Below are 25193 nucleotides of genomic sequence, written 5' to 3'. Positions count from 1 at the left end.
TTACCAAATCCACAAATTCCGGGGATTATGATGTGGATGGACATCTTTGGGGAGGCTATTATTTGCCGACCACATCCAGATATCCTAGGTATTTATCATCAAGAAAAGAAGTATGGATGTACAGCAGTAGAGAATGATGTATTGGGATCCCTGGGTGGCGCAGCGGTTTGGCGCCTGCCTTTGGCCCAGGGCGCGATCCTGGAGACCCGGGATCGAATCCCACGTCGGGCTCCCGGTGCATGGAGCCTGCTTCTCCCTCTGCCTGTGTCTCTGCCTCTCTCTCTATATCTGTGTGTGACTATCATAAATAAATAGAAATTAAAAAAAAAAAAAAAAAAAGAGAATGATGTATCACCGGGCTTTCATTAAAAATAGTGGTGGAGGGGGATCCCTGGGTGGCTTAGTGGTTTAGCACCTGCCTTTGGCCCAGGGCATGATCCTGGAGTCCCGGGATCGAGTCCCACATCGGGCTCCCTGCATGGAGTCTGCTTCTCCCTCTGCCTGTGTCTCTGCTTCTCTCTCTGCTCTCTGTGCATGCTCACGAATAAATAAATAAAATCTTTAAAAAAATAAAATAATAAAGTATTAAAAAATAGTGGTGGACAAGACACAGTGAGCAAATCATAAAAAGTTGACTTTTTTTTTTTTTTTAAGATTTTATGTATTTATTCATGAGAGACACAGAGAGAGGCAGAGACCCAGGCAGAGAGAGAAGCAGGCTCCATGTGGGGAGCCTGACATGGGACTCATCCGGGGACCAGGATCACGCCCTGAGCCAAAGGCAGACGCTCAACTGCTGAGCCACCCAGGCATCCTGTTAGCTTGACTTTTAGAAAATATTTTATTTATTTATTTGAGAGAGAGAGAGAGATAGTGAGAGAGATAGAGATAGTGAGAGAGCATAAGCAGGGAGGAAAGGGAGAAGCAGGGAGCTTACCGCTCGAGCTTGGGGCTCCATCCCAGGACCCTGGGATCACAACCTGAGCTGAAGGCAGACACTTAACTGACAGAACCACTGAAGTGCCCCAATTGTAGCTTGACTTTTAAAATATGCATATCTTTGTCTGCCTAGAAGGTACATATAAGCTAGAAAGATATATTGTAAAATTATTTTTAGCTCATTCCTTTTCCTTGTCTTATTGCTTTCCTTGGCCTTACTATTGAATAAATATAGTGACTATCCTCAATCTCTTTCATTAAACTAACTTTCAAAAAATGTATTAAATACCTGTTATGTGTCAGAGAGCTCTGGGAGTGGGATATATGTGATTTTTATTTTATTTATTTATTTTTAAGATTTTATTTATTCATGAGAGACACAGAGAGAGAGAGAGAGAGAGGCAGAGACACAGGCAAAGGGAGAAGCAGGCTCCACGCAGGGAGCCCGACGTGGGACTCGATCCCGGGTCTCCAGGATCATGCCCTGCGCTGAAGGCAGCGCTAAACTGCTGAGCCACCCGGGCCACCCTGATTTTTTATTTTCTTAATTTTACTTATGTTTTCTAAAATCTCCACATTAAACATCTTATTTCGGTGATAAGAAAATTAACTTTTCTTTTCTTTTCTTTTCTTTTCTCTTTTTTAAGTATGTGAGCTTTTGAGACTCAGGCAAATATGCACTTCCATTCATGGTCAGACCTAGGATCTAACCTCCAATGGAGCCACCAATTAAGGATCAGCTCTTTCTCCATGGAATCTTCTCTGGCGAGCAGGGACCATCTCTGGCCCCTTCTGTTTGTCCTCATCTCCACTGCCTGGAGCAGGGCCTGGTTCGGGAAGTCCTATTTGAACTGAGGTTCCCAAATAGGGTCCCTTTTACCCTTAATTCCCTGCTCTGGGTTAACATAATAGCATGGATCTAAATCATCACAGAAATTATTATTTCTTTTCTAGCTGTATCTCTTTGGGGTAATGAGTTCTGTCTTCTTGGGGTTACCTGGCCTTTCCTTGGGTGCATTTCCAGGCTCCAACAGGCCTGGAGCTCTTGCCCCACTCTGCCCTCCCCGTACCACCCTGGCCCCCAGCTCCAGGATTGGCAAGGGTGGTAACAACTCAACAGCAACAACAACAATAATAATAATAATGTCAAATTCGCGAAAATTCATTTGGGTTGGTCCCTTTATTATCCCTATTACGGATGATGGATCAGCCTCAGAGAGAACTAGTGAGTGACCTCTCCAAGGCCACACAGCTAGTAAGTGGCAGGGAAGAGATTCAAAGCCCTATCCCCTCAGCTCCAGAGTCTGAATTTGCTATCACTGCCCAGCACTGCTTCTTGGAATAAATGTTTTAAAAATAATAATTGTTGACACTGAGTGCTCATTATATGCCAGGTGCCCCACTATATATGTATGTATGTATATCAACTTACTGAATCCTTCTAACAGCCCGTTTTACAGATGAGCTAACCGAAAGAAACAGTCTAAGGACACTTCTAAGATCCATGCCTAGGAAGTGCAAGATCTAGATTTGAATCCAGAAGCCTGGGGCCTGAGCACCATCATCGTACACAGATACAGGACATTACTTTTTTTTTTTTTTAAAGATTTTATTTATTTATTCATGAGACACACACACACACACACACACACAGAGAGAGAGAGAGAGAGAGACAGGCAGAGGGAGAAGCAGGTTCCATGCAGGGAGCCAGATGTGGGACTGGATCCTGGGACTCTGGGATCATGCCCTGAACCAAAGGCAGAGGCTCAACTGCTGAGCCACCCAGGCATCCCAGGACATTACCTCTTTGTCTTTCTCTGCATGTAGGATGAATGAATGACCGAGTTGATGGAGGAAGCCACTGTGATGGAGACCCAACCACTCTAATTCTCAGGCCTGGGCCTCAGTTTATCCATCTGTTCAATGGAAGGGCTTGGACCGAACAATTTTCATGGTTCTCACAGCTCTGGGAGGAGCCTCTGATTTTGTTGCCTCGGTTTCCCCATCCAAGGGAACAGGATATATACAGTCCCTCAGGCCCTTCCCAGCTCCACAGGCCCATATTGACAGTGCCCTCCCTGTATTCTAGGCCACGGGCAGGGTGGGGAGGCCCTCCCGGAGAGTTCCCAGAGCCCACTCACAGCCCCACTCTGCTCCACTGTCAGGAAGTTGTTGAGCCACACACGCCATGTGTCCTGCCACCTCTTCCGCCAGCTTTTCTCACTGGGCACACCTGGGGGCAGCGCTCCAAAGAAGAAAAACCCCGTTATCTCCAAACCCTCAATCTCCCCATGTGCGTACCTCCAGGACTTGCCCTGGTTAACATCACTTGGGGGACACTCAGCCTCATTTTAGGGGTTTGCCCATTGTCTCTGGGGTGAAAATGATTCACGCAGGATGCAGTGTGCTGGTCTGCAGCTTCTCAGGCCTGTTCCTGATGGGCTTGTTTTTGTGGCTGGGACATCTTGGTGGTGTGGGGATGGCAGGAGGACAGGGCCAGGGCCCCCCACAGTAGCCTGGGGAAAGAGCTGTGGCTCCTGAGGGCTTTCAGTCTCAGCTCTGCCACCGGAGGCATCTTTTCCTTGAAAAACAAAAACAAGAGCAGAGACCCAAGCCTGCCTCTCCCTCTTACCTTGTCACCCATCTGTCAGTCTGGCTGTCGTCTGGCTGTCTATCCTCTGTGTGTAAACTGGGAACTCTGGAGGGAAACTCTTTCCTGAGGGCTTGGTCTTCCTTGGGGAGGGCCTGGAGTATCCCGGAGGTGGGGTACCAGGGGTGTACTGGGGGCGGGGAATGCCTACCCCCCAGAAGTTTGAGAATGTGCTGCTTTCCGGAGTGGGGTCCAGGTGGAGCGAAGGAAGTGCACCTCGGCTTCTTTCCGGCAGCTTAGGAAGGAGTTGGGGTGCACGGGGGCCCGAGGGTGGAGCTGGCTGGGAGTTGGGCTCTTCCCCGGCAAGCGTCTCTGAGTCGCCCCCCTTCACCCTCGAGGAGAAATTTGTGAACGGAAGGGGCGCTGGGGGGGGCGGGGGGCGAGGGGGGGTGCGGCCGCTCCTTCCACTGCCGCCTCCCCCGACACTTGTTGGGGGACTCCGCAAACCCCCGAACCCCGAGCTTTCCCCTCCTCGCGATGTGGGTGGGGAGGGCGCAGGGAGGACCCCCTCCTTCCCGCTCTCCCCGCCCCCAGCCTCCCGCCGGACTCGGCGCAGGACCCCCTCCCTCCCGGCGGCCGCAGGGTGGGGGCGGGCGAGGCGCGGCGCAGGGAGGCGGAGAGGCCGGGCGAGGTCGGCTTCAAGAGGGGGCGTGTGGCCCGAGGAGCTCGCGCTCTAGCAACTCGGGGCGGGCGACGCGGCGGAGGAGGGAGAAAGTTTGCTTCCCCGACGTCAGCGCCGGGCGGGCCGCGCGGCGGCCGGGGCGAGGAGGCGGCGGGAGCGGGGCCGAGCGCGGGGCGGCCGGGGCGCGCTCGCTCCCACCCGCGCCTGCCACCCGCGCCCGCGACCCCGCGGCCCTCGCGGGCATGGACAGCGCGGCCGCCGCCGCCGCCGCCGCCGCCTTCGCCCTGGACAAGCCGCCGCTGGGCCCGGGGCCGCCGCCGCCACCGCCCGCGCTGGGGCCCGGCGACTGCGCCCAGGCGCGCAAGAACTTCACGGTGAGCCACCTCCTGGACCTGGAGGAGGTGGCGGCGGCCGGGCGGCTGGCGGCGCGCCCCGCGGCCAGGGCCGAGGCGCGGGAGGGCGCGGCGCGGGAGCCGTCCGGGGGCAGCAGCGGCAGCGAGGCGGCGCCGCAGGACGGTGAGTGCGGGCGCGGGGGGCCGGGGCCGGCGGCGTGGGAACCGAGGCGCGGGGCCCGCGGCGGGCGGGGGCCGGGGGTCCCGGGGTCCCGGGGTCCGGGGTGGGGCGGGGGCCGGGGGGTCCCGGGGTCCCGGGGTGGGGCGGGGGCGGGGGGTCCCGGGGTCCGGGGTGGGGCGGGGGCCGGGGGGTCCTAGGGTCCCGGGGTCCCGGGGTGGGGCGGGGGCCGGGGGGTCCCGGGGTCCGGGATGGGGCGGGGGCCGGGGGGTCCTAGGGTCCCGGGGTCCGGGATGGGGCGGGGGCCGGGGGGTCCCGGGGTCCCGGGGTCCGGGGTGGGGCGGGGGCCGGGGGGTCCCGGGGTCCGGGATGGGGCGGGGGCCGGGGGGTCCTAGGGTCCCGGGGTCCCGGGGTGGGGCGGGGGCCGGGGGGTCCCGGGGTCCCGGGGTCCCGGGGTGGGGCGGGGGCCGGGGGGTCCCGGGGTCCCGGGGTCCGGGGTGGGGCGGGGGCCGGGGGGTCCCGGGGTCCCGGGGTGGGGCGGGGGCCGGGGCGCTGGCGCGGGGCCCGCGGGGGTGCGGCTGCCGGGCTGGCCCCGCGGCGGCGGACGGACGCTGGAGGTCGTCTGTCTGTGACCCTCGGGGTGGGCCCCCGACGCGGGGAGGGGCCCGGCCGGGACACCGCGGCCAGTCGTGGGAACGGGGGAGGCGTGCTGCCTTTGTGCGGGTCCGGGCGGCCCTCGCGGCGCTGCCGAGTCGCCGCCGCCGCCGGGGAGGTGGGTGTGATGACTGCCGCGTCGCCGCTGGGGAAACCGAGGCTTCCGAGGGGCAGAGCAGCCGAGGCACGCAGCTGGGTTTCGAGCTCGGCCCGGCTCCTCCGATCCCACTCCAGCGACTGCTAGGTCTTACGATGGGTTCCTCGGCTAGAGTGGCGATGCCTGCCCCCCCCCCCCCCCCCCCCGACCCAGGTTGCCCCCCTAGCAGCTTCCTAGGTGGAATGGCCCAACCTCAAGGAGTCAGCTAGGCCTCTCTCCTCTGCCGAGGTGAAAGGTCATCAGGAAAGGAAAGGGCTTTAAAAACAAACAACCCACCCAAGTGGCTTTTTTTTTTTTTTTTTTTTTTTTCCAGAAAGTCACACTGGATCACAGGGGCCAGAGCCCTTGGTGAGGAGGGGGAGGGGAAGCTAGAGCAGGAGAAGATAAAGATAAGGCGGAGGTTCCCTTCCCTAGACAGTTTCATGGGGGCAGAGGAGAGCCCTGAGTCCCCACAGCTCCCCTACAGCCTGCAGAGGAGGTGGGGTAGCTGAGACCACAGCTCCGGCCTTAGCTCTGGAGAGTAGGCTGGCCTGCCACCAGAGGCTCTGGGCCCCTAAAAAAGTCACCCAGTTGACTCTAGTGGCCTTCCCACCTGCTCCCGGGGACCCCCACTTCCAGCACCAGCCGCCAGGTCTCAGCTGAAAGCCCCAGCTGGCTGCATGCCCTGCTTTGCAGATGAGAGGAGATGCAGGGGAAAACTGAGGTAACTTCAGCCTCATTTGAAACCTTGTCCAGGAGCACGTGCATACGTGAGGCATGTCTGACACACAGCTGCACCCCAGAGAGCACCCAGCTGGTGCCAGCTGCATCCAGTGCTGCCTGGCCCCCTCCCAGTGGTGCCCACTGCCCAGCAGCCACAGCGGACTGGGATCTCTCTGCACCCTCCAGGGTGAGCACGAAGTGGGCAGACCCAGTCCTGGGAGTTGGAGTTCCCTGATGGAAAAGTGGAAGTGGAAGAGTGGATGGGGGTCAGGTGGCGTGCCTCCTGGTGCAGGAGGAGAGGTGCTCTCTCAGCCTGAGTTTCTTCCTGAGAGGAGGGGCTGGCTCTGAGCCAGCTTCCCCTAAGGGTAGAGGAGAGGTCTCTGGTTTTTCCCTGACAATTGGGGGGCCCCCTTGGGAGTAGGGAGCGAAGGAGGAGCAAACTGAAGGTGAAGCAAAGAACCGGGGGAGAAAAGGAAGGAGAGGAGAGAAGAGAGGCATGCAGGAGTGATGGGGGGAGGAGGGAAGGAGGCACAGGCTTTCTGTACTCAGTCCTGGCCAGGGGCTGGGTGCCTTTTTCCACCCTGGCCCCCAGCCGTGGGGAAAGACAGTGGAAGGCATTGCTTCTCTTGGACACAGCGTAGAAGGTTTCCAAATTCAGGGTTTTTCTGGGGAGTTCCAAAACAGCTTGTGTCAACTGGGGACACAGCGCCTGGACCGGGCCACTGGCAGCCCCCAAGCAGCTCTGTGGGTAGTGGGCCTCCCCAGCAGCCCCCTGGGGCCCAGCCACCCTCAACAGGAGCCCTGGTGGGGCTTTCCTGAGGTGAGGTTTCCGCATCCCCCCCAGGGCACGCAGGCAACTGAGAACTGAGAAGGCCTTGGGTGTGGGGTCAGGTGGGACTGGATGAGAGCAGCATTGATCCGCCCCAGAGGTGGGCATCTCCTTCCCCTCATCTGGGAGAGACAGAGGGGCTGCAGGCAGAGTTGGGCCAAGCTCACCCAGGGCACCTAGGGCTGCCTCCTACCTTGGAACCCCCGCCCAGCGCCACCTGGAGATGTGCAGTCCATCCAGCTCAATGCTTCTGGCCCACGGGGGGATTTTCTCCAAGGCTTCTGAAAAGTGAAGCAGACGGGACAATATGGAGAGTTCTTGGGGAAGCTGCATGTTTCAGTTTAAAGGATTCTGTGTGTTTGGGATTATATCCTTCTTCCTGGCTTTTGGTGTTAAAACGCCCTTCCTTTTATGAACCAGGGATCATAACTAGAGATTGTTTTATTTTAATGTCCTTACTTGGCAAAATTAAAAGGAGGTAACCCTATACTCATTCCTTAGATTGAAAGCAAATCACTAGTCCATGAAATCCAAATGTTTTATATAGAGTCAAGCATCTCCCCAAGGCCAACTGGGCGCGTTCCAGGGGTGCCCGCTGCCAGGCAGAGTTCCCCTGGAGAGGCAGGCGGGGCGGCAGAGGCGGGGGCACTGTGTGGCCGCCCTGGCCTTCGAGAATCCGTCGGCCCCACTGTCTGGGTCTGGGCCTGCAGAGAGACGGCAGAGGCCAGCTGCCCTGCTCTCTTTCCATATCCTTCTGTCTCTGCCAGGTACCCACTCCCACTGCCACTCAGTGTGGATTCCCGAGTCTTGAAGTCTCCAAAGTGGGAGAGAAGGAACCTCTCGGTGGGCCCAGCCTGTGTCACTGGACCCCTTCCCTAATGGGGCAACTAAACCTCAGAGTGCCGGGACTCTGGACCCCAAGCCAGCAGGCACAGGTCCTGGGCTGTGACCTTGTCCCCTAGTCCTGGGCCTGCCAGGTGTGCTGGCGCCTCGCTGAAGATTTGGACATGCTCAGAAGTGGGTTTTCCTGTGGCTTCTGGAGCTGTTCCTGGGTCCAAAGAAAGTAATGGACACCAAAGAGAGATGAGAAGGGACCCTTATTAAAAATTAGGGGCTAATGGGGAAACTCATGAGTTAGAAAACTGATACATTTTCAAATATGCCAGGATAGCAAGGCTCAAAAAATGTTTTTTAAAATATTTTTTTCTCTTTTATTTTCACAAAGCCACCAGTAGATGTAGCCCATTCTTGCCAATGATTTTCCCAGAGCAGGCGCCCCCGGAACTGGCCTGGAGGCTGTGGCTCCGCTGGTGACTCAGAGCAAACCGGGGTCTCACGTTCCTCCCAAATCAAACGCTGAAGTCTGCGCCGGGCGCTGAGCTATGCCAAGCACGTTAGGAAAATAAACCCTCGTTTGCTGCCTTTGCAGTGACTTACAACAAAAGAAACCACATTAATAACTGAGATTTTCTTTAAAGCATTCCCTCCTGTGGGCAGGGCGGAAACAGGGATGCGGACACACTGGGAAAATAAACAAAGCCCCTGGAGCCAGGCAGGAGAGGCCCCCCGGCCTGGGAGCACCCCACCCCCTAGCCTTTGCAGGGCTGGTACCTGTTTCAGAGACCTCAGGACCAAGCGATACACTTCCCAGAGGGTCAGGGCAGCCTGGTGCTCGGAAGCTGAGGCACAGGCTGGAGCCCCTGGGCAGGGGAGGCTGGGGAACCCTTCTCGGAGCTGCTCCTCCAGACACATCTGCTAATGCAGGGACAGGAAGCCGAGGGTGAACCTGGTTTGAGGTGTGGACCTGCCCCTTCCCCTTGCCAGTGATGGGCGAGAAGGGCCCAGTGTCTGAGTAGAGGACTCGAAGGGACCATTGAGTTCTAGGATCGGCAGACTTGCCTTCAGGTTCTAAAATGTTTATTCTAAAATATGCCCAATGGAAGATTTCCCACTTTCACCATTTTTAAGTGCATCGTTCAGGGGCACAAAGCACCTTCACGCTATTGTGCAACCCTCAGTACCGTCTGTCTCCAGGACTTTTTCATCTTGCCAGAGTAGAGTTCTGTACCCGTGAAGCCCTGACTCTGCATCCCCCTCCCTCCACGCAGCACCCAGCGCTCTCCTCTCTGTCCTTATGAAGCCAACGACTCTAGGGACCTCGTGTAAGGGGAAGCTCACAACATTTGTCCTTTGGTGTCTGGCTGATTTCACTCGGCGTGACATCTTCCAGGTTCCTCCACGTGGCAGCAGGTGTGAGAAGCTCCTTCCTTTTGAAGGCTGAGTAATATTCCAGGGAGCATGTGTGCGTGTGTGTGTGCATGTGTGCATACGCATGTGTGCCAAGTTTCGACTGTAATTCATCTGCCAATGGACATTTGGGTGTTTCCACCTTCTGGCAGTTGTGACTAATGCTGCTGTGAATGTGGGCGTGCAAATACCTCTTCAAACCCCTGCTTTCTCTTCCCTGGGGTTTATACCCAGAAGTGGAACTGCTGGGTCATGCAGTAATTCTATGTTTAGTTTTTTTGAGGACCTGTCGCACTGTTCTCCGCAGCTGACCTCAGGACTCAGCCGCCTCCCTCCCCAGCTTGCTGTGATAGGTGGCAGCGCAGCCCGTGGGGCGGAAGCCAGTGACCCGGACAGGAGCTGGGCTGGTGCAGGGCAGACAGAAGGGTTTCGCCAGAGCCGTGCCTCTTCAGAGCGAGCCCAGAGCGAGCCTTTCTTCCCTCTTCCCCTTGCTTTCCCTGCCTCCATTTCTGGGGGGCTGGGGGGCAGAGCCATCTGCTGTGGGCCCTGGCTCTTGCTGCCCCCTCCGTGTGTGACCTTGAGCATGTCACATCCCTTCTCTGGGCTCAGTTGCCACCTGAACAATGAGAGGCAGGACACAGATGTTCAGAGAGGCCCCCTCCTGTCCTTCATTGTGATTTGATCCAGGCTGGGAGAATGCCCCCTGGGAACGTGGAGTCCCCGGGGTCTGGGTCCTGGCAGGGCCTAGAGAGGGCAGCCCTTGGCACGTGCCCTGCGCAGGAAGAGAGGAGGAGGTTGAGTGAGAGGCTGAGGAGCCAGGCCCAGGAGCTGAGAGCCCAGGGAAATTCAGTTTGAGAGCTGCTGGGCCTACCAGGGTGGCTGGTGGGAGGGCTGCTTCTCTGGCTTTTTGTCAGCAGGGTGGGTTCTTGCTTTGGTGCATTGTTCTCAGCTCCAGGGTGGTCTCATGCCTCTAGTAGATCATCTGCGTGGAGCTTGAGGGTGTGGCACAGGAACCTTGGACCAGCTAGTGCCCCACGAGGGCCCTGCCCCATGGGCAGAAGTTCAACAGGGCTGGAGGTGTTCCCTCCCAGAAGACTCTGGAAAAGTAGCTTTGGAGCCGTAGCAATAATGCCGGTTTGCACGGTGCACGCGAGGCCCAGAAAGCATCCCGAGGCTTAGCGTTGGTATCCATGAGATGGGACCACGGACAGCGATGTCTCTGTTATAAGCGAGCTGAGCCCTCGCCTGGGAGATGGCACGCAGCAGGTGCTCAGTAAAGGGGCTCCGTTATAGTTCATTGAGATGTTCACAGCAACCCTGTGCATCAGGCGGGGCTAGTGATTTGCCATCCCTATTTTTTGGAGGCCCAGAGAGGCAAAGCAACCTGCCCAAGGTCTCCCCGCTAGGAAGGGAGGCGTGGGATTTGTTTGGGGAACTAAAGAGGGCAAAGAGGCAGGAGGGGATAGGTCTTGAGGGCTGCACACAGTGGGGCCATTGGGTCAGTTGTGCCATGTTCAGGGTTTCTAAATAGGTAAAGACAAGAAGGAGGGGTTGTGGTGGCTTGTCCTGAGCAGGAATGTGAGGTCAAATGGACGAGGCAAAACAGTGCCTGGCCCTAGGTGGAAGTGAGTCTTGGGGGTGACTTAAGGGGGAGCCGGTGGGTCCCCTGAACACATCCTACAAATGGCACGTCAGCGTTGGGACCTGGCCAGGAGCTGTGGTGGGGTTGGAGGCTGTGGGAGTTGAGAGGGACGTGCCAGTGACGTGAGAGTGGCCAGCGGCCCTCACAGGCATGTTCGCCAAGTGCTCACTGTGCGCCTCTCAGGGCGCCACTTGCCTCACCCCTGTTGTCATCCCACCGTGGAAGTGGGTCCTTTTATCATCCCCGTTTTATGCGGGTGGGGAAACAAACCACTTGCCAAGGTCACATCTTCCTGTGAATGTAGGGTTCCAGCCCCGGTCTGTCCTGCTCCGGCCCCTGTTCTCTGCCACTACTGGAAGCCATCCCTAGAGCCCCTGGGATGCTGGGTGGTCTGGCCGGGGATGCCCCCCACCCCTGGGCAGGTGTGGGCTGCACTCAGTGGAGGGGTCCCTTGGGTCACAGGCCTGTGGGAGATGGTCAGGCCTGGCAGTGTTGGGGACTGCCCAGCTTGGGTTTGGGAAGGTGGGAAGTAAGTGGGGGGTCCTCTACCCCTCCTGCCCACAAACATCTAGAATGACCTGCCTCACTTACGCAGGCCCGTCTCCAGTCTCCTGGACCCAGGAGAGCAGTGGAAGGTCCCTGACCCTGAGGAACATCTATAGGATGGCTCCCTTCCCAGGCTAGCCCAGCCCCCTTGCTCACTCACTTACTCACTCACTCAATCCTTCCCAGGCTAGCCCAGCCCCCTTGCTCACTCACTTACTCCTTCCCAGGCTGGCCCAGCCCCCTTGCTTGCTCACTCCCTCACTCACTCACTCACTCACTCACTCCTTCCCAGGCTGGCCCAGCCCCCTTGCTCACTCACTCACTCACTCACTCACTCACTCACTCCTTCCCAGGCTGGCCCAGCCCCCTTGCTCACTCACTCACTCACTCACTCCTTCCCAGGCTAACCCAGCTCCCTTGCTCACTCACTCACTACTTCCCAGGCTAGCCCAGGCCCCTTGCTCACTCACTCACTCCATTATCCTTTCCTGAGTGCTAACTATGTGTCAGGCCTTGAGGTCCTGCCGCCTGCCTAGACTTTAAGATTTGAGGTTTCCAGGGGCTGAGAGGGACTAGCACGAAGTTGCCCAGAAAAGCCATGTACTCACAACAACCACCGTCCTGCTGCCTCCGGTCCTTTTATCCAAGAGAAAAACCTGCAGCATCTCAGGGGAAAGACTGATCCCCAAAACTGACCTTATCTAGCTTTAAAAAGTCACAAATTGCCCCTATTTTTCTCATTTTGAGGTAGTCAGTGAAGACCTACATGGGCTGGCATTTGGGAACCACATGGCAGACTCGTTTTCCCAGACACACAACCAGAGATGCACCCTCATGCACACACACTCATGCACACGCTCACCTCACAGTCACACAAACCTATTCTCTCACGCACACAATCACACTCACATTCAAACCTGCTCACAACTCACACATCCCAATCACACATGCCCTCTCACGTACACACAACTCACTCACCCACACACAAACTGGCACACATGCACACACACAAACCCTTTCACCCCCCCAACTCCACTCACACACAGAACCCCACTCACACATTCACATACAAACCTAGTCACTTGCATACACACACCCCTTCATCAACACACACTCACATGCACCTGCACACACTCACACTCAAACCCAAACCCACACACTCACACCTCCTTGTGAGAGCTCCAGTCTGGCCCACATGACCAAGTCCAGGCTCTTAGTGGGTAGGGCGGCTGCAGGCGGCCAGTGAGCAGTGAGCAGCCATAAGGGTTAAGGGTTACAGGCCAAGGGTTAAGTGCCTTTTGTGAGGTGGTGAGTAGGAGAGCACCCTGGGAGCTTCCTGTTTAGACAGGGAGGAAAGTTATGCGTCCAGCTCCCAAGCTGAGCAGTCAGGATGCTCCCGGGGCTAAGCAGGGGCACGTGGAGCCAGGGGCATGTGGCAAGGTGCTCCTCACCCAGGGGCTGCTGCCCAGAAGAGTCCATGACCTCCCTGGGAACGTGGGCCTGCTGGTGGCAGCGGGGGCAGGGCCCACCCTGGCCAGAGCCCAGGAGTCAGGGCACCGCAAGATGTCCTGACCACGAGGTCACTAAACCACTCTGATGCTCTCAGTGCCCCTTGCTCTGTGTCCCTTCCACATCTGGGAAGCTGCCTGGCCCCAGCCTGGCTCCGAGGGGCCACTGCGATGACAGGTGCCGTCCACATGGGGTACTTTACAGCCGGTGATATCTTTTATTGCATCCTAAAAGATGAAGCAGGCTCTGCATTATTTTTGGTCCCTCCTGTGATCCATTCTGCTTTTCTGTCATGGAAGGGGCTGCTGGAAAAAAAAAAAAAAAAAAAGGAAGGGGCTGCTGGGACCTTCGGGTTTGAGGGACAGTGGGTGCACGGAGTTCTAGAGAAGCGCGGGCCTGGCGGCCAAGAGGTGGACAGGGGCCGCTGGGCATACTGTGGGCGCTAGGGAAGGTCCTTGGTGCGGGGCAGTGAAAAGGCAGGGAGACCTGGAGGCTTCCACAGAGGCCTCTTCCACCCCAGAGCTGAGCCAGCACCTGGGTTGCTGGAGCCTGACCAGGTGAAGGTGTGTCACCTCTGTGAGATGGCTGCCCAGGAGGCAGTAGGTGGGGCCCCAGCCATGGCCTCTCGCTGGTCTCAGGGGGTTTGGACCATCTGTTTGTCAACAATTTCTGGTGGTCCCAGAAATCACTACATTCAAATCACTCTGGCAGCTGGTTGAAATGCATGTTCTTTTTAAATTAATTTTATTTGAATATTTAAATATTTATTTATTTATTTGAGATGCATGTTCTTAGGCTCTGCTGCAACCCATGGAATGACACTCCATGGGGCCTGGGCTGGGGCATCTGCATTTACCAGGTCCTTTCTGGGCATTGCAGGGTGAGCATCTCTGCACTCTCAAAGGCCCTTTCTACCAACTCTGCTCCTCTACCACCTTCCTTGGCTTGAGTGGAAGATGGTACTCGTGGGGGGTGGAGAGGCCAGGTGGAGCCTCCGTGGGAAGCCAAGGAAGCACCTGAAAGGGTCCAGTGTCCAGGAGGGCAGGGAGCTGCCGGGCGTCCCCAGAGACCTGACCTCAGGCTAGGAGAAAGCCATTGCTGTGGACCATCCACAGCATTCTTTGAGCACCTACTGAATACCACCAGCCCAAGGCGGCTCTCGGGGTTGGAGGGGGGCGGGGATGTGGCCACAGGGGAAGGCTTCGGTCTCCCTCTCAGGCATCCTGACTCCCTCCAGCTGTCAGCAGGGGGGCACGGGGTGGGGGGTCAGAAGCCTCTGCTGAGCTGGGCTCCCCGCCACTCCATCCCTGTGAAGGTCCCCTGCCCACCTGCTGCTCTCTGGCGGGGGGGCCCCAGGGATAGCCCCTGCTCTGGCCCCAGGTACTGTACGCCACCCGCTCCCCCTCCCCATCCATCCCCCCGTCTTGCCGTGGGCGCAGACGTTTCCACACCAGAGATGGCGTTATTAAAAGTGACATTTAACCAGAGCTGGAATTACCACGCGGATGGCTGCAACCCGCCGAATCAAAGCGGGAGCCGCCGGGCGTGCCTGGCAGGGCCCGGGCCTCTCCTCCACCGCCCGGGGAGGGCCGCCTCCCGTATAAACCCCCGCAGAACCCGAGGTCTTGAAAGCCAGTGCACCTCCTTTCATTAGACTAACAAATAACACGTAACAGAAAACATCTGTTAACAGCAGCCCCTAATGCTCTCAAGATGGGGCCACAGGCGGCCGGTCCAGCTAGCGGGGCGGCAGGGGGCCTGGGTTCTGGCCGCCCCCTCCCAGGGTGGGTGTGGGCCCCGGGGAAGAGCCCGGCCCCTCGCTCCCCGCCCTCCGGGGCCTCCTGGCCACCCCCTACCCAATGGAAGCTGGGGGCCCCCTCCTCCCATCCCATTCTCTTCTTGCTGATGACAAGGAGTCATCCGAGGGTCTGTTTGCATGGAGACAGGGCACTGCAGTCCTCTACACCAGCCGTGTCGCCCAGGCAGGTTTCTTCCTCTCTCTCAGCGCCTTGTTGGCCAGTGAGTGAGGAGAAGACCGTGCCTCCGTGCGGGGTGGCTTTACAGATTTGGGGAGAGGCTGAAGCAGAGTGCAAGTGGATGCTGGAGTGATGCTTAGCAAGGGCATCTCCAGTTATGATGACAGTTGGAGAAACAGAGGCTAAGAGAAGTTGAGTAACTTGCCCAAGTTACATGGTGGGTGGAGAAGCGAGGTTTGCTTGTTTGTTTTATTTATTTATTAAGATTTTATTTATTTATTCTTGAGAGACACGGGAAAAAAGGCAGAGACACAGGCAGAGGGAGAAGCAGGCTCCCCTCAGGGAGCCTGATGCAGGACTCTATACCAGGACCCCGGGATCATGACCTGAGCCAAAGGCAGATGCTCAACCAGTGAGCCACCCAGGTGCCCCAAGAAGTCTACCTCCTTTTCGAGACCCTGCGATGCAGAGTGAAAGGCACAATGCCCAGCACCTTGGGCATCCTGCTGCAGTCCCCTCCCTGCAGCTGATGGCGGAGGACCAGCTCATCCCCGAGCACAGGCTGAGCCTGCCCTCCCTGAGGCCCCACATCCCCTCCCAGCCCCACCACTCGCCCCATGGGCTTGGAAGCCAGAGAGGCCTCTAGATGCCACGTCTTCCCAGATGGGGGCCGGGAGACCTGGCTGCCTCTCCGGGACCTTGAGCACCATCCTCTGGCCCCAGACCCAGAGGAGAAAAGGCTGCCTCCCACACCAGGGAAGGGCCGTCCAGAAAAACATCCCAACAGTGGGAGAAAAGACAACTTGGCACTGTGTCCCCTGTTTCCCCTTGTGGTAAAGCTACAGAGAACAGGCCTTTTGCCTTCCCCCGAGAGACTTCTAAACTCCATACCTCCCCAGGCCCCTTCCAAGAGACACCTTGCTTTGGAGTTCCAAGAACACTGGATGGGATTCATTAATTAGCCCATTCATTCAGGGCACACGTGTGTTTTGAGACATCGTGCTGGGAAAACCCCAGGGGACAGGCGAAGCCTGCTCCCTCACCAGGGACTGGAGCATGCTGCCTGTGGTTCTGTCCAGCCTTTCACATCTGCCTGGCTTCCAGCTTGGCATCTCACAGAAAAGGAAACTGAGACTCAGAAGGGCAAAGTGACTGCCCAAAGCCACAGAGGACACATGCAGTGATCCCCAGAGTCTAGGGACAAGGCTGGCCACTCCATGCTGGGACCCCAGGTAGCCAAGGAGCTGCAGCCATCTCTTGTTGGAAGCAGCCCAGGCCCTGCCAGGAAGGGACTGTTCTTCCCATCTCCTACCTGGAAACCTCTGCAGTGCCCTGAGGAAGGCACTGCTTTTCCAGGGACACCTTGGTGCAGAGCCTGCCCCATAGCAGTCAGGCAGGAGGACCCTGGGCTGTGCTGTGATGGAGAGACTGGGGCTGGGCTGGGCTGGGGCTGGGGGGGGTGGGGGTGGGGGAACAGGGAGGGACCCTAGCCTTTGGGAATCTCGTGTTTCCAAGAGACATCGTGTTTTAATTGGAAGGCCAGCCTCTCCTGCAGAGCCAGCTGCCCTGCCACGACAACCCCAGGCGGGGAGAGTGTCAGGGCTTGAAGCGGGAAATTGTTGGAGACAAGAAGGACTGCTCTGGTTTCACCGGGAAGGAATAAAGGAAAGGCGAAGATCTAATGTGGCTGAAAGCGAGGTCATTGTTTCAGGCAACTGTTGCTGTTGTGGTGAACTCAGGTCTGGGCTGAGCAGTGCTCTCGAGACAGCGGCCTTTTCAAGGGCCTGATTTCTCTCAGGGGAGGAAGAATGAGGGAGGCATCCTACAAATGCTTCCCTCCTTCCTTCCTGCCACAAATATTTGCTGAGCACCTACTCCATGGCAGGTGTGGGCTGGATACTGGGATCCCGGTAGGGATCAAGGGAAGTGTGGTCCCTGCCATGAAGGAGACGCCCCGGCTGCTATGAGAACAGAGAATCAGACCCCCTACGTGGTCTGGAAGTTCAGGGAAGGCTTCCTGGAGGAAGCCGAATTTCAGATGGGACCTAAAGGGTGAGTGGAGTTGACCAAAAGAAGAGGTTGGGAAGGGTGCTTCAGGTGGCCGGAAGAGCAGATACAGAGGTTCAGAGGTGAGAAAGAGATTGGCTGTTCCAGGAGCGGAGGAAGGAGCACCGTGGGAGTGATCCAGTGAGCAAGGCCTGGTCTAAGACTTGTCATTGTTGTATTAAGAGCTGTGGGAGCACTTTCTACTTGTCTGTGGGTGTCTGGAGTGTGCAGAGCATCTAGGCCTTCCCGGTAGCTGCCTCGGTGAGCCAGTATTCCCTGTTTTGTGGGAAATGAGTGGCTAACTTGGGAATAGCAGGAGTCCTGGCTACCCAGAGCCTCCAGGGTGCCCCTTTCTCCAAAGGAGCTGATCACAAGCCCCAGCTGGCTGCCCTGGGTCCAGTGGCCCTGAGATCCGAGATCCCAAGTTGGGGAGGAGAGGCTCCAGGAGCTGTTCAGAACCAGAGACGAGACAGGTCCTATTACCAGCATGGGGCTCACTAACCTGCCATCTGCCAGATGGATCCAACACTAGGGCTTCGTGCCACAGGGGACACAATGACCCTGAGATGGAAGCTTCCTTAGCAGACCTGCAAACTAGGCGAGGAAGGCTGCCCCAGGCCATCTGACTACAAATCGTGCATCCCCAGAGGGATGGAGGGAACGTGGGATGCTTGTGGCTGAGTCAGGGCAGTGGAGCTGGCTGACGTGTGGGTGTGTTCACCTTCAGCATCATCATCACTGAAATCCCAAAAGTCAGAACCTTTTATTGTGCAGCTAGTATGTGCTAAACCCTCCGTGGTTCATCTCATTCATTCCTCCCAGATCCTCTAGGAGGTCGGTAGTCTTCTGGCCCTGTTCTCCAGACACGGAGGCTGAGGCTCTGAAAGATAGACTGTGTATTGAGAACATGGGGGTGCCAGGTCTGAGGTCCTTGTCCTTGGCATGTTCCCCAGCCTGGCTGGCCCAGAGCCTCACTCAAGCCTCACCCAGCCTCTCCAGGTTTGCTTAGGAAGGGATGGGCAAGGGGTGCCATGGTGCTGGAGCAGAGGCTCCAGCTTGACCCAGGCAGGTGGGCTGGGAGCCTGGAACAGGGGCAGCCTCCCTGGTCCCCTGTGTAGCTCGATGGTGACCCTGGTATAGAAACAGAGGGCTGGCCCCAGAGAGTTCCAGTGAGCCCCCCGTCTCCTCAGGAGCAGGACATGCTGCTGATAGGGCCTGGCATGGCTGTGGGATTCTGGTGCCAACCTCACCCCGATTTCTGATGATCTTGGGAAAGTGTCTTATTTCCTTGGCCTCAAGTCCTGCATCTGCAAAATGGGTGTCATGATAGCACCCAGGGCATGGGTTGTTCAGAGGAGTTGATGAAACGAGGCAGACAGGGGCTCGGTGCTATGCCCACCTGGCCAATCTGTTTTCTCTTTTACTTTCTCTGATGCTTGGGAGTAGGAGGCAGATGCACAGCTTAGCACCTCCAACCCCTCTCACAGGTGGAAAAACCAAGGAGGGTGAGGTTTCCTAAGGCCCTGCAGGAAAAGGAGCTGAGATTAGGACCAGAGCTCTGGGTCCCAGGAACTAGCTCTAGTGGCCTTTGCTGGTACCTAACTATGCTTTCTAGAGAGGACAGATTATCTAGCACTGGGCACCCCCACCACCACACACACACACACACACACACACACACACACACACAAATGACCCTGCCTGGTGACCTAGGGTCCCCTGGAAGGACAGCATTGATTTGCTGCTGCCCCAGCCTGGCTGGTACAGACTGCTACTCCCATGCAGAATGAGCATCTTGCTTTATTTTCCACCGCACAAATTGTAACCATGTATAATTTCATGACAAATACTGCCTATAAAACACAACACAACTATTTTTATAATGTGGCATTTGAGGTTAAAAATTCAAATTAGAGATTAATTGCAACTTCTAGAAGGTCTGTGGATAAGATGGTGGCTCGGGGAGAAAGGCTGAGATATTCAGATATGCTCCCTCAGGGATTACAGATGGGTTCTTGCCACATAGCCAGAACACGTGTGTGTATGCGTGCGCGTGTGCACGCACGCACACACACACACACACACACACACACATATGCATACTCAACTGATCCCCAGGCTCCAGCAGAGCTGGTTTCGACATGGTGTTTGCACTCATGGGAAAGCTGCTCTTGATGCTGGCTTCTTTCTCTGCCCATGACCCCAAAGTCCAAGCAGCCATCCAAAGCAGATTCCATGTTGATCAAGCAGCCCTGGGTTTGTAGAGGCAGATGGCAGAGGGAAATGCACAGAGCTTGGGGCGCCAAGAAAATAAGTTAAGGTATCAGGTTTACCTCTACCGGTGCCAGGCTTTCAGCTTCTCCCGAAACCCTCCCCGCCTCCATCTCTCAAAAACCAGAACCAGATGGAAATCTAAGTGAATAGTGGGTCCGTGGACAGGGCAGACGGCATGGGAGGGAGTCCCAGGCAGAGAGGAGGGGGAAAAGCCGAGCAAGCCCTATTCCAAAGAGGCCAGGGGTGGGGTGTATCTCCTTTGGCACCCAGGGGCCAGCCCAGAGCCCCCACAGTAGAACCTTGGGGTTCTGGAGAGCTCCCTAGCAGCTTCTTGGGCTCCACAGATCATGGTGAATGTTCGCTGCTTTCTTCAAACTGGGGTCCTCTGCGCAACAGGTTTTCATCTCTACCTTCCCCTGGTACAGGCAGGTCTCGGAGGAGGAGGAGGCCTGGCCCCCGTGAGGGAGGCAGCAGTTCTGAGGAGTTCATAGCCAAGGGCTGGGTCCTGGTGGCCTTGTGTGTCTAGAGGGCCCCAGGGAGAGGAGGTCCAGAGTGGGGCTGGTGAGTCAGAGCAGGCCCAAGTGGCTCCCTGGGGCACAGGGCTTCCCCCTTTGGGCCTCAGTTTCTTCATCTGCAAAGGAAGGGTAATGACAAGTGGGTCGTGAGGACGCAGAAGGAGGAAGCACTTGGTGAATGTTACTGGCACATGGCCAGCTGCTGCCTCATCACTGCCCATGTGGGTCCCTAGGGTCCCTGCCTCACCCCTGGCAGCTGCTGATCCCTAGGGTCCCTCCTCTCCCCAGCAAGAGACAGAAACTGTCCCGGCCCAAATCAGCTCCGTATTAAGGCGACAACTCTCCCTCCACCCTGAGCCCCTCTAGGGACCGGGCAGGTGCATGGGCTTGTTTATCCCCACTGTCTGCTGGCACTTCGGGGCGGGGTGGAGGGGAGGGGGCACAAGCAAAGTGTCCACCCCGCTCTCAGCAGGGGCCATGTCCACGCAGGGGGACTGCTCGGCCGTCCGCAGTGCTACCCAGCCGTGGACACGGCACCTCCAGGAACCTGGGCCGGCACAGCAGGTCAGGTCAGGAGCAGCCCAGGGGCAGGGGGAGGGTGAGAGCTTCCAGCCCACAGTGGAGACCTCAGCCCATTACCTGCATTCCCCCCTCCACCTGCCTGTCCCTGCCACTCCCCATTATCACCACTTCTGTGGGTGAAGTCACTGTCCACAGGGACCCCTGTGGCACCCCCCTTCGTACCATGACAGATCATCCCCCTGGGGAGGCTCCCACTTGGGCCTAAGCCCGGGGCACAGTCTCTCCCTGCCAATCTTTACAGACGCCTACCAACATTCCCATTTTACAGGTGAGAAGTAGAGGTTCCCCTACTCAACAGATATTTCTTGAGCCCTGTACCAAATGCAGGCACCAGGCGGAAACCACCCATCAGCCTTTAGGAGCTTCCGGATAACGGGAGGTAGGGAATTGGCTGGTAATGACCCAGACAGGTGATGAATTGCAGTGCCGGTAAATTCCACCAAGTTTTGATGCACGGGGGCCCCTCTCGGGCTCAGAGACAGGAGCTGCCATCCCCAGGTTGCACAGCCAGCACCTGGCAGAGGTGGAGTGGGACCCCGGAGCCCTCTCATCCTTGCTCTCCCCATGGTGCTGCGCTGTGGCTGATGAGAGCCCCTCTGAACAGGCTGCAAAGAGCCACACCCCAGATGCATGGGACAGGGGCCCACGACACGCAGCACACAGGGCAGGGGCAAGGCTGGGGGCAGAGGAGACAGAGTTCCAGAGGTGGGGCCCTCTGGTGCTGTACTTGGGGGGAGGGGGTGGCCCCCATGGGGAGCACATGGCTCTAGTTCTGCCAGGGTAAGGACGGAGGTCCGGATGTAGGAGAGGCTCCAGCTGTGTGCTTGTCAGCACTGTCACCTACAATGGAGAGGAAAACGGCCCCCAGTGGCTTGAGCAAAAGTAAGATAGTGAAGTGCTTAACTAAAAAAAATCCAGGGCGGGACTTCAGGCACTACGGGATCCAGGGCTGAAATAAGGGAGCAGCCAATATTCCTCACCCAGGGTCTTGCCCTGCACCTGAACCCCATGGACCGGGACGGAGAGGGAGGCTACTCTCCAAAGGGTCACTGTCTGGTATAACAGAGCTTACATTTATAAGGAAGAGTTCCCCAAGTGGCACTGGGGCCTGCTTTGCATGCTTTCCACATAGTATCTCACCTAACACTCACAGGGGGACTTTTATATGCCCGCTTTATAGACGAGGCAGCCAAGGCTCAGAGAGGTCAAGTAACTTTCCCAAGGTCACCTACCTTGTGGATGGAGGAGCCTGGGCTCACTCCAGGGCCTCTGTCTCAACCTTGGCCCTCAGAGCAACCAACATCCATCCAGCTGGCCTGGGCAGCTGGCACTGGGACCACCCTTCTGCCGTCTTATCCCCTTCCACCAGCAGCAGGCAGTTGTGTCACCAAGGCCCCACACCCCACTGTTCCTGGGGCTAAGTGTGTCTGTTTGGCCCTGTGGGTCTGTCCAGCTCCCGAAGAACCTGAGCGGTCTGCATCCTGGGCTGAAGGCTGGTGGCGGGAAGCTATGGAGGTAGCTTCAGCAGAGGTCGGTCACTGCCCTTGCCTGGGAGCTGGACGTGCTAGGGTCTTGCTGGGCACAGGACCCCCTTCCAGGAGCAGTGTCCCCGTCCCCCTCCCTTTAAAAACCCTCCGTGGCAAATATACTTTATCCACAGCCAAGAGTGGTGGTGGATTTCGGTTGTCCAGCTGCCATGCCATCATGTGTGGCCAACATGTCATTACCCATCTGTTAATTACCCTGCCACATTGTATTCTCGAACCAATAAAAAAAAAAATGTATTTTGGGTCTTCTACTTTCCTGGGCCTTTAAAAAGCTCCTGGGCCAGGGTGCTTGGGTGGCTCAGTGGTTGAGCATCTGCCTTCAGCTCAGGGCGTGATCCCAGGGTCTTGGGATCGAGTCCCACATCAGGCTCCCCACAGGGAACCTGCTTATCCCCCTGCCTGTGTGTCTGTGTCTCTCATGAATAAATAAATAAAATCTTTAAAAAAAGAAAGAAGAGGGGATCCCTGGGTGGCTCATGTCTGCCTTTGGCTCAGGGCATGATCCTGGAGTCCTGGGATCGGGTCCTGCATCAGGCTCCTGCATGGAGCCTGCTTCTCCCTGGGCCTGTGTCTCTGCCTCTCTCTCTCTTTGTGTCTCTCATGAATAAATAAATAAATAAAATTTAAAAAAAAAAGAAAAGAGTAAAAGGCTCCTGGACCTTAGGTTTTGTGGGTCTAAGGGCTAAACAGAGCGGGGCTGTGAGTCATTCATGCATTCATTCAGTGTTTATTGAGCACCTACCTTGTGCCAGGCACCACTGTCAACACAAACAACCCCGGAGAAGGATAGAGGGAAACAGGCTGGTCTGGTCCAGGGGAGTTTAATTGATGACTGTAAGGTGGCTGGGGGTGGCAGACAGGCCCCCAAGCCTTTGTGTGGTGGGGTTCCTATTGGAAGCGGTGCCTAAGGTGAGAGGTGAAGCCTGGGTTGAGCTTCAAGGCAAGGGTGGAAAAGTGTTCTAGCCAGAGGGAACAGCAAGTGTGAAGACAGAAAGTGACAGAGTGTGGCTGGCGAGAGGTTTGTCGGGGGGTGAGCAGGAAACCAGATGAGGTTCCATTGGGAACGGAGTCAGGTCCTGAGTCTGGGATCCAGACTGGTCTGGCGTTTTGGCTCTTCTCTGGGTCTTGCTCAGGACCAGGGTAAGGAGAGTGAGGCATTCGAGGCACAAAACATCAGAAGGTGCTCGCTGTCGGGGCTGTGCCAGGGAAGGGTGGACATCTGAGAGGGTGCCTCACCCTGGCTTGGCGTCTGCTCACTCACAAAGGATCCCTGCTCTTCGGGAGCCTCAGACTTTGTCTTCACAATCAGTGGCCCCTCCCCCCCGGAGGTCCCCTCCCCCCCTCTCTGAAAGCACTCCAGCGGCCTGATTTTCTGAGCAGGGGGCCTTGGTGGGTCTGGTAGGGGGAGGGTCTCGGCAGAATGCTAATGAAATCAGAGCTGCCCAGGTGGGGGCCAGGTCCCAGTTAGGGTAGAATTAAGCAAATGTGCCCAACCTGTTGCAAACTTTTTTCCATTCTTGATTGATGCTGGCTGGGGGACAGCCACCCGTCACGCAGCCCCCTGCAGAGGGAGATGGGGGCACGTGATTGGTGGGGAGCAGGTTGCTTCCTCAGTCCTGGGAGCCTGTAGACATGGGCTACGCTGGGCATTCAGGGAGGCTTTGTGCAAGAAAGGGGCCAAGATGGGCCTTCTGGCTGGCAGGGAGCTTGGCCTGTCCAGCCCACCCCCTCCGGACAGGTGAGGTGTACAGGAGGCCAACCTTATGCTTGTCAGCCATAGTGACACCTGTGGGTTCCCTATCTTGACTTCTTTCCAGACATCACCCTGCAGAATCCTCACAACAATCCATGAGTGATGTGTTACCCAGACAGGGAGACTGAGGCACAGAGCAGTGAAATGATTTGCCAAGGTTGAGAACCAGCAGCCTGGTTGCTGCAGCCCCATTTGGCCACCGTACCCGAGTCCATGGAATCAGCACAGCAACCCGGTGGGGAGGGTACTCTTATTATAGTCACTCGAGATTTGGAAGCAGACGGGTAATATGGCCCAGGCGCTAAGGGCAGGTAGACTTTAGCTCACATCCCAGCTGGCCAAGCCTGAGCAGGCCACATCGACTCTCTGGACCTGTTTCCCCTCTTGCAAAGCAAGGTCATGACCATATCCCCCTTGCACCATCTCTAAGGGTGGATGAGAGTGGGTTTTGAGGGCTGGAAGGGTTCCCTGATGTGAAGAGCCACCCTCCACCCGGGCTCCATGTGTTGGCACGGACCGTGAGCTGCCCACCTCCTGCTCTGCCGCTCCCTCTGTGCCTTCCTCCCTGCTCCCCAAACAACTACAATAGCATATCAACCTCCTGTTTTCTCCAAGAAGCTCTGTCGGTGTCAGGACAGGGTCTAATGGACTCTGAAGGAGAAATGTGTGGCTCCCAGGGCCCACATTGCTGCTGCTCTGTCTACCTCTGTCCAGTCACTCTGGGCCCAAAAAGGCAGCTGGGAGCTCACAGCCTAGGAGACTCAGGACAGGAGCCCAAGCCTAGAAACGAGTCTTGAGGAGGCCGAAGCAGACATATGCACGAGGGGTTCTGGGCATCAGGGGGGCTTTTCATGTAGGGTCTTGTAGGACAAGGAGTGTTTAGTTCACAGTTCCGTGCTGCACCGCTGTCTGCCCGAGTGGCTTTGGGTCTAGCATACCTCCCCCCACCCCTCTCTCATTCATAGAATGGCACAGAAAGTAGCTGCTCTGCTGAGACTCCCCAGACATTATGGACAATGAGGGTCTCACAGGAAGGAGGTGAAGTATGCACGTTGTTGCTTTCCAAGAGGCCTATGGCTTAGGGGGGCTGTTCCCCTGGCACAGGGAGACACTCCTGTGCTCCTTGCCACACCCCCATCTCCCCTCCAAATCTCTCCTCTTTCAGCTTTCCTGTCTTCTCTGGGCTCCCTGGGCACTCATGTCTAGAGCCAGAAGCCTGCCCACTCTGGTCTGAATCCTGACTCTGCCTACCAGCTAGCCGATGACCTTGGGCAGGTCCTCATTGTTCCTGAGACTTGGGCCACCCCCATCCGTAAAAGGGGAATGAGTGATGGTGTTTATCTCCCAGGATGGTGTGCTTGGCTCAGGGCCCTGCACGTGGGGATTGGTCCACACATGGGTGAGGACAGATTCCATCATTTCACGTCCTCCCACCTTATACCTGGCACTGTGGTGCTTGGGCACCCAAGTTATCGTGTGGGACAATCCACTTC

General features: G+C 57.0%; 1 protein-coding gene across 1 annotated transcript in view; it reads left to right on the top strand.

The window, feature by feature from the left end:
* Positions 1 to 2140: 2140 nt before the first annotated feature.
* PRRX2 (paired related homeobox 2) overlaps positions 2141 to 25193 on the top strand; it is a 53152-nt gene continuing 30099 nt past the window's right edge. Inside the window, exons 1-2 of the mRNA XM_025475451.3 lie at positions 2141 to 2194; positions 4124 to 4727. Coding sequence (XP_025331236.2) covers positions 2141 to 2194; positions 4124 to 4727 — 658 coding nt within the window. The remainder of the gene's footprint in view (positions 2195 to 4123; positions 4728 to 25193) is intronic.

The sequence above is a fragment of the Canis lupus genome, chromosome 9 (genome assembly GCF_003254725.2).
Source record: "Canis lupus dingo isolate Sandy chromosome 9, ASM325472v2, whole genome shotgun sequence".
In the NCBI taxonomy this organism is placed as follows: Eukaryota; Metazoa; Chordata; class Mammalia; order Carnivora; family Canidae; genus Canis; species Canis lupus.
The sequence above is the reverse complement of the archived record's forward strand: the minus strand, read 5'-3'. Positions and strand labels throughout refer to the sequence as shown.